Raw genomic sequence first — 16,624 nt, forward strand, 5'->3', positions numbered from 1 at the left:
ACTACATTACTCTGTTTGTGTCGGGGGACCCGATCCTTGGGGTGGACGAATTTTTGGCGCAGCTTGTTTTGAGGTTTAAAAGCTTGGATGAGTTTCTCCCGCTGAAAACGCTACGTCCAGATGAACAGAATCAACCTTTTGGGATTTACTTATCTGGATGATTGAGCATGTATCAAGACAACTCTGGATGATGATTTTGCCCAGAAAAGGGAGAACTTTTTGTTTTATTGTGTTTACCCACTATGGTATATTTTTTAACAAAAGTGGAGGTTCTGGGGGAAAAAACGAGCTCATGTCTGAACATTCATCATCATGAATACTTTTGCACCAAGCCTACATGGCTGTGTGTAAAAACGCCCCTGCCCCTAAACCTAATAACTGGTTGGGCCACCCTTAGCAGCAACAAATGCAATCAAGCGTTTGTGATAACTGGGAATGAGTCTTTTACAGCAGCGGTCCCCAACCCCCGGGCCTCGGACCGGTACCGGTCCGTGAGTCGTTTGGTACCGGGCCGCGAGAGTTGAGGCTCAGGTGTGAAATGTATGGTTTTCAGGGTTTTTATCGGTTTTCAGCGTTATTTTATTATCGTTTTTATCGTTAACTCGGTTTTCCTGGGTCTTTTCACGTGTGTTATGAATAAATCTTTTTTTCGGTACCGGTACTAGTTTTATTTTGTTGTATTTATCCGCGACACCTTAAAGGCCGGTCCGCGAAAATATTGTCGGCCATAAACCGGTCCGTGGCGCAAAAAAGGTTGGGGACCGCTGTTTTACAGTGCTGTGGAAGATTTTTGCCCCACTCATCTTTGCAGAATTGTAATTCAGCCATATCGTTTTCATATAGTTTTCAAGCATGAACCGCAGTGCCACAGCATCCCAATCGGATTCAGTTCAGGACTTTGACTGGGCCACTCCAAAGTCTTAATTTTGTTTTTCTTGAACAAAATGGACTTCTTGGTGTGTTTTGGATTATTGTCCTGCTGCACAACCCAAGTACGCTTCAGCTTGACGTCACGAACAGATGGCTGGACATTCTCCTTAAGGATGGTTTGGTAGACAGCAAAATTCATGGTTCCATTTACCACAGCGAGTCTTCCAGTCCCAGACCATCACACCACCACCACTATATTTTACTGTTGGTATGATGTTCCTTTTCTGAAATGCTGTTACTTTTACTCCAGATGTAATGGGACACAGGTGTCCATGCATGTAGTTTTCTAAATAAAATAAAATAAAATAAATTCAAAACCTGATTCTAGAAGGATCCAAGCACCAGTGTGCATAAAGCACAGAAAGCAACAGTGGATTCCTTGAGATTAACTACCCACTGAGGTGCTCACTGGAGAACTACTAATGAATACCTTAGTATTCTTTTCATTTTTTTCTTTTTTTAAGTAGCTGGTTAATGCATAATAAAGTAACCTTGTTGCTGTGGTTGTGCCCACCCATCAAGAAGTTTGAAGGTGCTGTAATCAAAGCTATGCATTATGTTTTATGATTTGCAAACGTCTGGGATGGGTCTATGCAAGACAAAAACCTTTCCAGGTATGAATTTGGCCAACCATTCTTTCAAGAATCTTGTATGTGCTTGAACCATTTTCAGAGCAGTTGCTGTTAAGCGGTCATCTGTAGTTATATCTCTTGATGCAAATATAGCCAGTGGTGAATGAAGATTGTGTTTTTATGCTTGCATTCCTTTTTGCAGTATTTTCCCAAAAGTCTTGGGGATCATCAAGATGTTTTTCTGGCAAAACTCAGAAGACCCTTTATGTTCTTTTTGCTCAGCAGTGCTTTTCGTCTTGGAACTCTGCATGCAGGCCACTTTTGCCCATCTCTGTCTTATGGTGGAGTCATGAACACTGACATTAACTGAGGCAAGCGAGGCCTGCAGTTCTTTGAATGTTGTTCTGGGGTCTTTTGTGACCTCTTGGATGAGCTGTCATTGCCATTTCTGGATAATGGCTCTCACTGTGGTTCGTTGGAGTCCCACAGCTTTAGAAATGGCTTTAAACCTTTTCCAGACTGAGAGATTTCAGTTACTTTGTTTCTCATTTGTTCCTTAATTTCCTTGGATCACCTCATGTTTTCAGGCTTTTGAGGATCTTTTGGTCTACCCCGCTTTGTCAGGCAGGTCCTATTTAAGCGATTTCTTGATTGTGGCTAGAGAAACTGAACTCATCTTTCCAAAGATGGGATACACCACAGTTTATTTATGTCATAGCATATCTATATATGTGTTAGGAGAATATTTTTCATATTAAAATCTCACATAAAATATTTGATCCTGCCCATTATGCTGTAATGTATGGGGTCCACAAATTATCAGAGCTGTACACATTATAATAAACACTCCACAAAATCTACATCCAGAATTGTGCAGATATATTTTAATTGTACAGTACTGTGCAAAAGTTCACCTCTCATTCAGCCTAATGCAAAAGTTCATAAATTTCTGTGTTTGTTAAAACAGACCGAAGGATGACAACATAGAATCATAATTTATGATTTACATCATTTCCATTAGTCAAACCATAAAGTAATCCCTTTTGTCCTGTGGCTGAGAGGTTTTATCATTCTGGAAGAGATAACTTCTATTCTGATGGAAGTTATTTATTAATTCAAAATGATGCTTCCTTTAAAAGGGACAAGCGGGCCCACTTAAAGGAAGAAAAGCTAAGACAGAGGATGAACTGAAGGAGTGCACAGCATATGATAAATGAGGATTATTCTGAACTGTGAAACATGCAAACCTACTCTAATAGCTTTCAAGAATAGTCTAGGAATAAATCCAGAGTTGGGAATGATTACAATAGGTCCACATTTACTGGTTCTTTATCACGCCTTTGTATAAATAGCAACACTATGTACTTGCATCTAGAAATAACTTTTCTAGTCTTACTGACCATTCATGTTCCTTTAGGCCTAACACTCTCACAGCACTTTAATCTACTTCATATCTATAGCCAAGTAAGAAACCCCAATTAAACTTAACATGTCTTTGGACTGTGGGAGGAAATAGAGTACCGAGAGGAAACATACACTAGAACAGGGAGGGCATCCAAACTCTAGAAATTCCTTCACCTTCTGCTGAGATGACTATGCTTACTGCCACCCACTATGAGTGATCCAAACAACTAAGAAGTAAACTTGACTTTGCTATGCTACAACTCTGCTGGGTTCACTAAATACACTTTTTGATTGCAGACAAATGGTAGTTTGTTAAAGTGACCAAACTGAAATTTAAATGAACATGTGCAAAACTGTTTTCAAACCTGAGGCAGCCCAAATAATTTATTTTAACATCCACTAGCAGCAAAGTCATAAACAGTGAGGGTAAAGGTCACATTGAAGAGCTAGTAGCTTCCAATATTTCTCATGTAAGAAATTGCAAGAGGCTTTTCTTAAAGTGGCTTGGAGTCACTAGAGTCAGCCAGCCAGAACCTGAACAGAAGCTGCTCCCAGTTGTAATTATAAAAGTGACATTCTAACTTTTCTGGACAAATATTTCTGGAAGTAATATTCAGATAATTTTTCCCAGTATGATGAGGTACACCACCACAGTAACATATGCTGTAGACCTAACCTGCTACAGATGTTCAAGATGAACATGAAACCAATCAATTCTAGCATTACCATCCCTGGAAAGGACGATCACTCAGATAGTGGTAGGGTGTAAAGTCGTTGGACAGGCCTAATAGCACTAGCTCACGTGTGTGAGCACATGAGAAAATTAGATGTTGTGAGATTGGTTATGTTAGCTGAACTGGCTAAATGTGATCAAACTACTCCAAACATCATGTATACATTTATTTATTGTAACAAAGTGACTAGTACACTTAATTTAATGGGAACAGGTTTCCAGCAGTACAGGAGAAAAGCTGCAGACTCCAGAGGACTCCACATAACAGCCTTTTCTCTCCCATCTGAACGTGTTACACTAACCTAGAACTCTGAGTTTTAGTGTAATATTATATAATTATATATATATATATATATATATATATATATATATATATATATATATATATATATATATGTATGAGAAAATGTACATCACAACTTTGTTGTGGATGCCTGAAAAACAAGACAATGAAACTTTATTTAACAGAAGTCCAGAGTTGGTGTCAAAGTCCCCCTCCCCAACCATACCCTCCCCCATTAAACTGTGTACAATTAACTGGCCTACCAAGATACATGGATATCCCAAAACATTTACAACAGTTCAAAGGAACAAGCTGGTGCTTTTAATCAGTTCATTAATACAATAAGTCACAAAGGAAAATGCAGCTTCTAATAAGCCTCAGTACCCCCACCACTGAATATATAATAATAAACACATACACATATGTATACACACACACATATATGTATATATACACATATATGTATACATATACATACGTGTACATGTATATATACACATATACACACATACATACATATGTGTGTACTGATATGTGTGTATGTTATATGTATGTGTGCGTGCATGTGTGTGTATATATATATATATATATGTATATATAGGCTAAGGATGCTATGATTAAGTTATCACTGCACCATGGCTTATTTTTATTGAACTCACAACTTCAACAGAAACTGTCATTTTATTGTACATACAAATTGTTATTGTATGGAGTTTAAATCTACATAGGATGACGTGCAGAATGCTACAAATTTTTTTTTATTCTTTTGCATGTCTTTGGGAGATGTAGAGAAATAATGACAGGTGAAAAATCCAGAGAGCCACTGACACCTGCACCTCCACCCCTCTGCAGACCCGCTGTATATGGAGCTGGTCCTCAGACCTTATCTACAGGCTGTGGCTGCAGAGGAAGAGGACGGACAGGGTGACAACACACAGACCCCTCCCCCTCCCCCCCAAAAAAACAAACAAACAAAAAAAGAAATTTGCTCCCATGAGTTGAAGAGAGATCACGGAGCGAGGATGGAGAAAAGGTGTTGACCGAAACCTTTAATCATCTTCGCCGTCATCCTGGAAGAAGAATAACAAAAGTATTACAACACAATTATTCAAACACTTCACCACAGCAGTTTGATTAGCACTGACATGTGCTAATTACAAGCAGCTTCCAACTACAGCAGCAGCTTTTACATCACTTGCTACAGGTCTGATAGTTTAATTAACTCCACAAACACGGAAGACAAGGAATGTCACACAAACCACCTGATCCTATACTACGATAACAATTAAAATACTACAGTCATGCCACCAAAATACTGGAATAATACAATCACAACAATACAATAATATTGTAGCAACACTTGAACAGTACCAGGTAAAGCTACAATATCACTGTAATCCTGCAATAAGACCAATATAATAGTACCACAACAATTACTAGTTTAAAATAGCCTGACATATACATATGTCTCTATATCATAAGACTTACTGGTCCACAATAACTACACTACGATGTGACTACTCATGTTATACTAACTACTACTATTAATAACGCATGTGTCAATTGCTACCATGATAATACTGCAATAATACCACCATAACAGTACAATATCACTGTAATACTAAATTTCTACCAATGTAATAATATAATACTAATGTAACTCTGTAATACTGCATTACCAACACTGTAAATGTGCAGTTATATCACTCAGCCTATTGGGATATAAGAACTGCAATACTACAGCCATGACACCGCAATTACAGTATTACGTTTTATTTTAACACTAATATCATGCTAAAACACTAAAGCTCTGAGAAAGCAATGATACCACAGCAATACTACAATAGCACTGTAACGATGCAACTTTGTTAACTATGAAATTACTGACTGTGCTGGTTTAGTTTAGTTTTTTTATTTATGTTTATTTCTTTTTGACATTAAAATTTTATTTTTGTAATTTTAGATGCACTTTACAGAGGAATGAGCCACAAAAGGCCATTTATTCAGAAATACTAATAATACCATGAAACTGCCAGATTATTAAATGACACCATTATATCAATTTTCAGCAATACAAAAAAAATGAAATTACAACCTGATGAATGCGCTGCCTTCACATGCAGTAGAATTACTAACATGCTAACACAATTTATTAAGCAGAGTTGTTCCAAACAGTCAGGCTAAAATTACAACAAAAAATAAATACTACTAACAACATGCTCACTTTTATCTGTTTTAAATGACCTCTGAGAATCAGTGTGTCATCAGATTGGGGTTTGTTTGTGTATTTATTAAAAGGAAACACTTTTTAAATTTTTTTTAGCTGGATCTGTGTGGTTCTAACACCATCTTTCTCAGCACAGCCAACTTACATCTTCATTTTAGGCGGATTTGATTCACTTTTGTAACAGGCTTCTTTACGGTAATGTTTTTGGATAACCGATAAAATGAAGTGATGAGGTGAAATCATTAAAATGTTTAGAAACTTTACAACTGTATGTGCTCTGAACTGGACTAAACCGTCTGCATTAGTGTTGCTGGTTTCATGTGGATTGTATTTTGTAGTTTGGCAAAGCATAAAATTTAATTGTCAAAAACATTCAATACCCAGACTAGAGTTAATGAGGCCATATATGAGCAACTTCATAAAAAAGTCCTAAGGACCCACTGAACCCCTTTCCTCACCTCTCCATCTTCCCCATCACCGTCCTCATCTTCATCTTCACCCTCCTCTTCCTCCCCTTCATCAATATCTTCCAGTCCCTCTTCTTCTTCATCATCGTCATCGCCATCACCTTCCTCATCCTCCATGTCTGGGACCTTGGGAACATAAGAGAAAGGTTGAACACATTGTTACTTCGGATTCAGCCAAAGATTCACTTTGGCTACTACTATTATTTACTAAATATTTCTGGATATAATTCCAAAACTAAACCATCTATCAGTTACCTTAACTCAACAACAACAACGCACCTCACTCAGACAAAAAAGCACTTCCTGTTTTTACTGGCTCACTCACTCAGCCAGAGTTAAACGGGTCAGTATGAGATCTGGATCTGCCAGCGAAAGCAGCTGTGTTGCTTGGGTCTAGACTCAGTGAAAAACAAAAAAACAAACAAAAACAAAAACCTCCACGCTCCTGGAACTAAATCTGAATTTCATAGGCATTGCGAAATTCCACTCTTTGAAATGATGATGATGACTTTTGTTCATTGTGCTGATGCTGAAGGTTAAACTACGAGTATGATGTAGATGAGTGGAGATTGTTCATTGATGGTCCAAACCCCAAAAACTGTCCTACTCCATCAACGCCAACAGGTCTTTCAGGCCAATTAAAAGGAAACAATAGGTTACACCACTCAGACTGGAAGCCAAGACTTTGTCGAGTGTTGTCAAGTTCTTTCCACAAAGTTGAGTTTTTAAACCGTTATAACATCTCCCTCTGGTGTCAGTATGTCTGAGCTTCTGTGCATGATTCTCATTAAAATGGCAGTAAAAACAGATATGATCATAGGCTTGCATCTTCAACCCAGCTGCGACAGCTGTGATGCAACGCGCCAAGTACAAAACTCAAGATGTATACAACCGGGCAAGGCAACAAAGGATGTGACGTGAAAATCGTCACCAGACACCTCCGACACAAGGGGCACGAGCATAAAAACAGCCTGTGTAGAAGAAACCAAGTGAAGAGCGCTAATCTTACCAGGTAGTACTGCAGTGGGTTTGGCCAAATGTCATCCTTGATCACTTCTCCCAGCTCATCAGCCCCTGCATCCGAGTGGTCAGTAAACCAGGTGAAGAAGCTCTCTGGTTCCTCATGCTGCCTTTTCTTCCCAGCTTTGTTTGGCGTCTGACCCGTACGTTTTGTCAGGTCCTGATGAGCCAAAAGATGACAACGTTTTTTTGATGAACATAATCAAAGGGCAACTTTGGGGAAATCATTATGACCATATTGTACAGTAGTACATATAAAAAGAATGGAATTTATAAAGAAAAAAACAAAACACATACAAATCTAATATTAAAAAAAAAAAACAAGAAGAAAAAAAAGAAGCAAACCAACCTTTCCAGCTTTCCATTTGATTTCAGATGATTTGGAAACCGGGTCGCCGCTCTCGTTTACATTAAACTCTTTGGAGAGGGCTTTGTTCTCGAAGTATGGATTCTCATCAAAATACTTCAGGAAAGAAAACATTCCGATAAGAATATAGCCAGTTACAATCTATGAATATTACGTGAACCTGACAACTCACAAAATCTATTCTATATCCAGACTTTATGTCCTCAAACTCCGTGACCTCCACCCTTGACAAGTAATGAAGTGCTTCCTCGTCCTCCTCTCCCAGAAGAGCTGAAACTGGAGATCAGGTTATGCTGTTAGATCCCATTTCTTTATGTGAACATTTAAAAATACTTAATAATAATTTATCATAACTGATTAAATTTTAGTCCCTGATGGTGGTTTCTCTTACACTCTTGACAGTTAAGAGTCACCATAAACACAGCAGCAATAATCAGATCATTTCATTAAATTACCTTGTGGATGGTTGACGAACGTTGTGACCCAGAAGTTGGGGATTTTGGCTATGATTTCTGATCGCTTCTGAAAGAATGGCTGGCGTAATTTATTGTACTTCTGCTCTACTTTTAAAATTTCTTCACTAGCCTGTTCATTCAGTCTGATGGAGAGACAAAGACAAAAATGTGATCAATAAAACAGTTTTCTGCATGCAAGTTTCTTCCCAGTACTGATACAGAAGATTCAAACTCACCTGTCAATTTCATTCTGTACTTCATCAATGTGCTCAATTGCTTCCTGCTGCTCTTTTTCTGAAAGAACAAAGAAATGTTTTTTAAATTAAGGATTTTGAAATGTAAAAAGCTTCACAAAATAATCTAAGAAAGCTGGAGCTGCATTCGTTAAAAAGCAGACAAAAATAACAATACACACAAAAGTCATGTTACACCATAAATGTGAATTATATATTAATATTTTCACTGGACTGTGCACACCGCAGCATTTGATTTAATTTTGGTTTCATAGACTTAGAAATAGCAAAAATGTACAAGGTTAGCCTCTAATCCTTTTGGCCTAAGGAATTAACTAATTTAGGTAATATTCGGGAAAAACTGCCATGAAACAAATAAGAATATCTCAATATATGTCATGACAGAAAATAACATTGATTTGCTTTTATTCATCTTTATCAACCCAGGACATACAACTATCGGCTTTGAGAAATTCTTGTGAGTTGCTTCAAGATAGACAGCAGTAACTGAGCATGGATTTCAGTGTTGGGAGAAAGAAAGAAAAAAGTGGACAAACATAGCGAAAACTCACAGAAGGGCTCTACTGGGGTTCAAACCTAGTAATGATGCACTCATGAAGCACCTGCTGCCAGACCTGCATTTTTTTTTTTCAACTAAAATCGGCTTTGGCGAAACCTTCATTGGCTACCAGTGGCAACTAAAACCAAATTTAGAGAAGATTCATACTGCTGTTAATAATGAATTTTTTTTCTTTTTAAATAATAACTTGGCTGACAGCCAACACACTTTTTCTTAGAAGCAAAGAGACTTTCATTATAAAAAAAAAAGTTTTAGAGCACTTCAAATTATTTTTGAACTTCAGGAAACAGCACGTACATATCAGCCACCTACATGGGTAAGTACCAACTGAACGGAAGGTAACTGGGAGCATGTCTGCATTGATGCATTCCTAATATTTACAAATAGAGCCTGGTAGTCTGCCGTGTCAAATCAACTATATGCTGATAAAATGCTATTTACTTTTAGACAAATATAGTTAGACAAGTAGGTGTTTTTTTGTTGTCGTTTGTTTTTGCTTCCCTCGTACAAACCGGATGCTACACAGAAACAAAATAAACAGACATGTGAAGTTTCAACTTCGGCCAAACTGCAACTTTGATCGGTTCAGAACTTCAATTCATAGAGACATGAACCAGCTTAGCACATCATATCATTATATAAATAAAACGCATTGTATATAATTATTTCGAAAAAGTGAAATACTATCAAGAAACCAGGCTTCAAACAGCCTGAACATGATCAGCGTATTTAGACATTTTAAAAGTGCTATGTTGACTGGATGTTGAACATACTGATGATGGTCCATGGCAGACAGACCCTGTGCCTCCTGCAGTTCAGGCGCTTCCTGTTACTGCTAAAGGCGGCCTGGTTTGAATGCGAGGCTTAGCGACGTCTCCGCTGTCTGCTCCCCTCTGATAACAACACGCCACCCAGTCCACCAAGCATCCCTCCGCGTGCTCCACACATATACTGCCCAAATTCCCCATTTCCAATCCTGTTTAAATGACCAAGTACAGAAGCGCCACTTTACCATATACACAGACACGATCTCAAAAGACGGGCTCCCGTGAACGTTACCCCGCAGCAGCTAACCTTTCCGTTATCGCTGCTCGGCCTCTCTGGGAAAGACTTCTGCACTTGCTAACAATGAGGCCGTTTAAGAAGCTCCAGCAACAAACGCGTGTACGGAAATGTACAGGGGCGTGCAGTTCCATCACTACTACTCCACGGGCAAACTTCTCAAACCGAGAACAATAACCACACATCCCGCTAAACGCAAAGTAGACACTGGCCTCCAACACGCTCATCAACTAACGCTGGCAGCTAATTTAAGCTAACAGCTAGCACCCGCTCACGCTGCCTAGCATGCTACGTTACTGAAAAGCGCTCCACAGCAACATTCTACCCTGACGTGTATCTGCAGGAAAATGTTAATTTAGCTTTTCATCCGCAATCACGCGGACCAAACCACACACAACACTGAGCTGAGAATAACAAAATCACGATAAACAAATGAAAATGGCGTTGTACAGGATAAGCGCCATTCCTTAACGTTACCAGAGGTCTCGTCCGCTCCGTCGTGATTTGAATTCTCCTTCCTACTGACTTTTGCCGATGAGGCCGACATGGTTATCGTTTGTTGTGACTCTTTCGACCAGACGTATATCCAAGGCGGTTCAAAACTCTTCTCTACAGGACAAAAGTTACTTCCACCTTGGACAGAGTGCGTGTCTCACAGTACACGATAAGGAGGAGGACTGAGCGCAGCTTTGCACGCTCGTTTCTCTCTGCGACTCACCGTAGCTAAACATATCTGTGGTGCTCTACTGCCTCCGACTGGTTGGAGTCCGACACTACAACTTAAAGCGACAGCTTGTACAAAGAAGTCAAGCCTCTAGTACCCTGTAAACCACCTTTTCTTTTAGTACGAATTTTCACGACTACTCTATAATATAATTTTTTGTTTTTACAAAAAAACAACAACAACAACAAAGCCAGCATTTGTTTTTTTTCTGGAAAACATAATTATTTCTCTCTCTCTCTCTCACACACACACACACACAGACACACACACACACACACACACACACACACACACACACACACACACAGCAAGATCAATTCTACAAATTCTCTCTAGGCTCCTTTTGTCCATGTGTTTCTTTTATCTGTTTATTTATTCATTTGTATTTTTGTTATTACATTATGTGTAGTATAGTAAGACAGACAGGAACAAAAAAGGGAAGGGTCAACAGCCACACCAGAATGTGCCCTGGAACCAACAAGTACCCTTACTTCAGGGAGGGGAGCAGCATCCAGCGGGGAGCAGTAGAGAGGGAAAACCCCCTCCCTCCATGACCATATGCCACAGGGGCCAAGGCTCAGCAAGCCCTCAGACCCAGGCCCAGCCATTCACGCACACACACACACACACACATACACAGGCTGATTGTCCATGATAGTTTATTTTTCCATAAAAATTTCAAAATGTTGGAGTCTAGTGATTTAAACCAAGTGAGAGAGGGTCTATTAGAGATCAGTGAAAATTAATAGTTTATTTTAGGCAGAATCATCATTTTAATGGCGACAACTCTTCCCAAGAGTGATACAGGTAAAATACTCCAACGTGTGAGACTATCATCTCCTGTTTTTAGCATAGGAATATGATTTAACCATAGGTCTGAGAGCCTGACGGAAAAATTGATACCTCCACATCAAATCTTACCTGTCTGTAGTGGAGTGGTAGTTGTGTTGTGTTGTGTTGAAAATTACAATTCAGAGACAAAACTGTTTATTTACTCAGCTAATTGAATAGTGTGATATGGACCAGAACTTAGTTATAAGTAAATTGCCTTTATAAGCAAAGTTTGTGATTTCCTAAGGAAAAGTAATACATGATCAGCATATAGGCTTATGGTTTGAACTCTTTTGATATCTACATTTTGTTGGATTGCTGCTGCTAGTGGCTTGATAAAATTAACAAAAAATGAAGGAGAAAGCTGGCAGCTCTGCCTGGTGCCCCTCTGTAGGTTGAAACTATGTGTAGTAAGAACATTCGTCCTAACACAAGCATTTGGAGAGCTGTGCAGTGTTTTGATCCAGTCTAAGAAGAATGAACCAAATCCAAATGTAAGTAGAACTGTAAAATTCCAGTTTACTTGATCAAATGCATTCTCTGCATCTAAAGAAATGATCGAGCAATAATTGATTATATTAATTAATTTTCTGTTCTAATTTGAATACAAGCATTTTCCCCTTCTTTTTCTTATGTGAACTGAAAGATATTTTGCCCTGCATTATCAGCTTCCCTGCTTCCCATAGAACACATGGTGATATTCCTTGCAGGTCATTATTATATAAATACATTGCCCACTTCTTTTTGAAATAATTAATAAAGTCTTGTTCTTTAGGTAATGATGTATTAAATCTCCAGCTTCTGATTGGTGGTATGATTCTTTTCTGTGTGAGAAATAGACACCAGTGCATGATCATTGATAGTGAGAGGATGAATCTGAGTGTCTGTGATATCCTTCATAATGGAGCTTCTAACTAAAAAGTGAGATTGTGAGTGGTGTACTGATGAAAAGAAGGTGTAGTCCCTGAGAGTGGGGCGATGTGAACGGCAAACATTGCAAAGACCTAAATCACACATGTATTGTTTGAGAATGTGTGTAGACTGCCAGTTCCTTTGACTCACTGCTGTACTGAACCTGTCAATTTCTGCATTAAATACCAGGTTGAAGTATCCTTCTATTATAAACGTGTTGTTAGAGTGATCTGAAAATATAGAGAAGTTATGAAAAAGGGAGGGTTCATCAACATTTGGCCCATATATACTAGTGATACACAGATCCATATTTTCAATACATAAATAAAGTATTATAAATCTACCTTTTGGATCTGTAATAGCATTGTGAATTTTATGTATTTTTTTGTTAATTAATATGGCTACGCCTCTTTTCTTCCGGTTGTTTCTCTGCCATTTAAGGTCTGCGAGTCCTGCTTTTGGGTCCCACCCTTGCCTGCCACACAGAGAACCCTGACAGTGTGTTTACAGATGTTTTGTTCATACAGTATGAATCTCCTATAGAAGGGCAATGTCTGCCTGTAAGTCATTTAACCAGTTAGTAATTTTAAGCCACTTATCCCTGGAACTAACTCCACGTACATCCCATGTGACAAACCTCAGTGTGGTCATGTTTAAACTAACTGGTGGCGTGTTAAATGTTCATTAAATGTTTGTCGGTCTATCTTGTACGGTTGTATGTTTCTGTGCTGTATATTGGCGTTTGTATGGCTGTGTATTGCTGTGTGTATGGCTGTGTATTTACATAATGCATACATAATGCTGAATGCAGAAAGAGAAGGGAAAATTTAAAAAAATAGTTTTATAAATTAAATATTTCTAAAAGAAATTAAATATTTTTAAAACTACCTACAGATGAGTTATATTGCCCTTTTTAATTCTTTCATTATTTGCAAATTGAAGTGTGGCACCTTAGGGTTGAGCAAACTGCAGCATTCATACACTGTAGGTAGAAAATCACCTGAGTAAAGCTCAGCTATTACAGTGCTGTTAAATAAATTAAATGCATAAAATAAAACAATTTAAATACATTTATTCATTTGCTTGAATCTACAGAGAAGTCGCTGTCTCATTGTTTTGTATAGTGAAATCTAAAATTCAACAAATATGGAGTTAACTATACTATTTCCATTACACCTGTATACATACCTACCTGTAAACTGGGTTTTGCAAGAGGTTTCGCAAGGTGGCTACGTGAACGCGTCCTAAGCCTACCTCAGCAGGCGACTGAATAATTAAATGTGATTGGTTCTTGCAGTGTCACGGTCATTACTGACCGCCAACCAATCCGGCCGCCGTCCCGTGACGTCAGGTTCTCCAGGAGTCTCCGTTTAACTCAATTCAAACTTCTACTCAGATTTGTTTCTGTGATGTGCGGCACGGAGAAGTGGCTGGGTAGTCTGTGAGCAGATTCAGCAGGCGCTGAATTTCACATGCCGATGTGAAATTACTTAGAATAGTCGTGTCAGCCCTACCTGAGCCATTTCATCTACTTTCTGACCCGAAGAAGAGCGTTGGCGGCCAGAAACGGACAAACCGTGTCCACGACTGACCTGACAGCCATCATGTCAGGTTTACCGCTAAAGGTAACGCTGAGACCACCGCTTTTTTCATTCTTCACACTTAGTTCAGTGATCACGGAGGCAAGAGTACCAGGGTTAAAGATAGTTAATACTACCTGTAGCCGACGGTAATTGCTTCAGTGCTTAACAGGTTCACTGGATTTTCCTGTTTGTCTTGTTTGCTTCTCCTCAGTAAGTTAGCTAATACCTCAGGCTGGGTAGTTATCGCACAAATGCTTCAACATAAGCAGCAAAAAACGAGCCGGTACCACACAAAAAAGACCACAGCACCAGAGCTGTCTGAACTTCTTCGAGCTTGTTGTTTTGGCTAAGGCATAGTTTGCCAAGCTTCAGCTTGGATTTTCTTTCTTTCTTTTTTTATTGCGTCCATTGAGACTTATTTTAACAGCATTAAACGATTTAGCCATTCGTTAGCCTAGTTAATATAAAACCCTTTATTGTGCGTTACTTTATCTTTAAAGCCCAACACATCGCCTGGGACATTGAAAAGTTCTTTTTGTTTTGATTGACAGAAGGTGTGTCTGTTCACGAGCAAAATGCCATAGAGCTTAATAGACTGGTAATGCCTAACACAAAGGACAGTCATCCTCAGCTTTTTTTGCGACTTTCTACAGCTGGAAGAATGAGTAATGATCAAGTAGTTATTATCGGATTATAATTACGCTGGGTGTTGTTTGAGAATTTGTTTCATATTTTAACTTTTCTGGGCTTTGTTATCACTGGCTATGATATAGGCAGAGACACTGTAAGGATTCTAACAAAAAAGAAATAGAACTTCCTGGAAAAACATAAACTTTTTATTTCATTGTGACCATTTAAATTAAATTTACGTTTAAAAAAGTGTCCAGAATATCTTTTCAGAAGGCCATGCTGACTTAGAGGGCCATTCACTGAACCCTGTACTTATGTAATCAACTTAAAATGCTGTGTCAGTTTTTCAGCTTAAATCTTTCCAGTTGTCCTGATCACAATTTGTTTGATCAGTAGCATCACAGAGGCTAATGATCAAACAAATTGCATTATTTTACATATCTTTACTTGTGTGTCTAACTCAGACGTAATAATTCGTCCCTACCAATGCAGGACAGATGTGCATCACTCCATACAGAAAATATTGGGGTAGTGTGTACTATTTCTGAACAAACACATTGTTGTATACATGGATAGCTGTAGAAGAAAAATGTATAATTTGAGACAGTCTCTTTGTAGGTAAGGTAGTTTATGATAGAAATGATTTTGTTTGTTTTTCTCTTTGGCACACATATGTTGAATTAGAAGTTAAATAGCAGTAAAGATTAATGAAAGCCCATTCCCTCCAGATTATTTCACATAGTACATACAGGCTTTCATTGGTTTACTGGGAGTGCTGTTTGGCCTATTAGGACATTATGTGCTTGGATGGACCATGTACTCTGTGTCAAAAACTGCAAGTTCTCTAGTGGTGAATTAAGGCTGGGTCCAAAAGGCAGCAGATTCATGTAAACTCCATGTGAACAACATTAAAAAGCATGTTAACAGTTTAGTCCAAACAATGTTGGCCTCTGGATAGTTTCCCCCCTAGTACGAGGGTAATTTAAAAATATATATATATATATTTTTTAATATTTTTAATTCCTGTTTTTATATGTGAGGAAGTTGGTTTAAAAAATTCCCTTGTACACTTAACAAAAATTCCTTACATCAGGAATGACATTTGACATTTATTCTGATTCCCATTGTGGTGACCCCTTGTGAATAAGGAATTAGCGAAAAGTAGCTCTCATCCACCAGGATACTGTTAAGGCTTAAAGTTTGTTGTGTGCCCTCGCTGATTAGCAGGTGTGCTCACACAGTCAGTTTTGGCTGATAGCATTTACTTTGCTAGATTTCATCTCTGCTAATTCGTCACTGAACTTGACCTTGGACAGTATTTGTGGTCCTTGTGCCCTATGAACCATTTATAATATTTGGCAAATAATATGGCCTAGTGTCCAGTACAGATGTTTATGCATTAGTGTGGTTGACTGAAACTGTTATTTCACTACCTTGGCACTTATTTTAGATCAAATGTTTTGCCATTGTTTGAACAAAGCAATAGAAGGGATTTCATGTTTTCATAGAGGTATAAATGTATCCTGAAACTAAAAATGGGAGATTGGAATGAAAAGATTTGTCTTTAGTAAGGCTCACTAGTTTTTGCCCACAAGAGGGCGTCATTGTGTC

General features: G+C 38.4%; 2 protein-coding genes and 1 long non-coding RNA gene across 4 annotated transcripts in view; 1 reads left to right on the forward strand and 2 right to left on the reverse strand.

Annotated features, from left to right (window-relative positions):
- Positions 1–4,063: 4,063 nt before the first annotated feature.
- setb (SET nuclear proto-oncogene b) lies at positions 4,064–11,054 on the reverse strand. The gene is made up of 8 exons (XM_003439462.5): positions 10,811–11,054; positions 8,695–8,752; positions 8,459–8,601; positions 8,176–8,279; positions 7,986–8,099; positions 7,626–7,796; positions 6,608–6,742; positions 4,064–4,992 (listed from the first exon to the last, which is right to left on the reverse strand). Exons 1-8 carry the CDS (start codon positions 10,878–10,880, stop codon positions 4,972–4,974), a joined length of 816 nt encoding a protein of 271 aa, XP_003439510.1. The 5' UTR covers positions 10,881–11,054; the 3' UTR covers positions 4,064–4,971.
- Positions 10,045–10,804, reverse strand: LOC109202753 (uncharacterized). Its single transcript, XR_002062672.1, has 2 exons — positions 10,346–10,804; positions 10,045–10,247 (listed from the first exon to the last, which is right to left on the reverse strand). It is a non-coding gene; the product is annotated as an uncharacterized LOC109202753 (long non-coding RNA).
- Positions 11,055–14,146: 3,092 nt separating the features above from the next.
- The window catches only part of pkn3 (protein kinase N3), a 35,525-nt gene continuing 33,047 nt past the window's right edge, over positions 14,147–16,624 (forward strand). For both annotated transcript variants that reach the window (XM_005449440.4, XM_005449441.4), the window contains exon 1: positions 14,147–14,425. In XM_005449440.4, the coding sequence (XP_005449497.1) occupies positions 14,405–14,425 (21 nt within the window). In that variant the 5' untranslated portion in view covers positions 14,147–14,404. The remainder of the gene's footprint in view (positions 14,426–16,624) is intronic.

The sequence above is a fragment of the Oreochromis niloticus genome, linkage group LG7 (assembly GCF_001858045.2).
Source record: "Oreochromis niloticus isolate F11D_XX linkage group LG7, O_niloticus_UMD_NMBU, whole genome shotgun sequence".
In the NCBI taxonomy this organism is placed as follows: Eukaryota; Metazoa; Chordata; class Actinopteri; order Cichliformes; family Cichlidae; genus Oreochromis; species Oreochromis niloticus.

What these genes read in the sequence shown, in the direction of transcription:
- setb (XM_003439462.5), bottom strand. Translation starts at nt 10,880, where the DNA reads ATGTCGGCCTCATCGGCAAAAGTCAGTAGGAAGGAGAATTCAAATCAC. An exon ending in GTACAGAATGAAATTGACAG is followed by an intron (nt 8,602 to 8,694) that starts GTGAGTTTGAAT and finishes TCTCTCCATCAG; the next exon opens with ACTGAATGAACAGGCTAGTG. An exon ending in CTGGATATAGAATAGATTTT is followed by an intron (nt 8,100 to 8,175) that starts GTGAGTTGTCAG and finishes TCTTTCCTGAAG; the next exon opens with TATTTTGATGAGAATCCATA.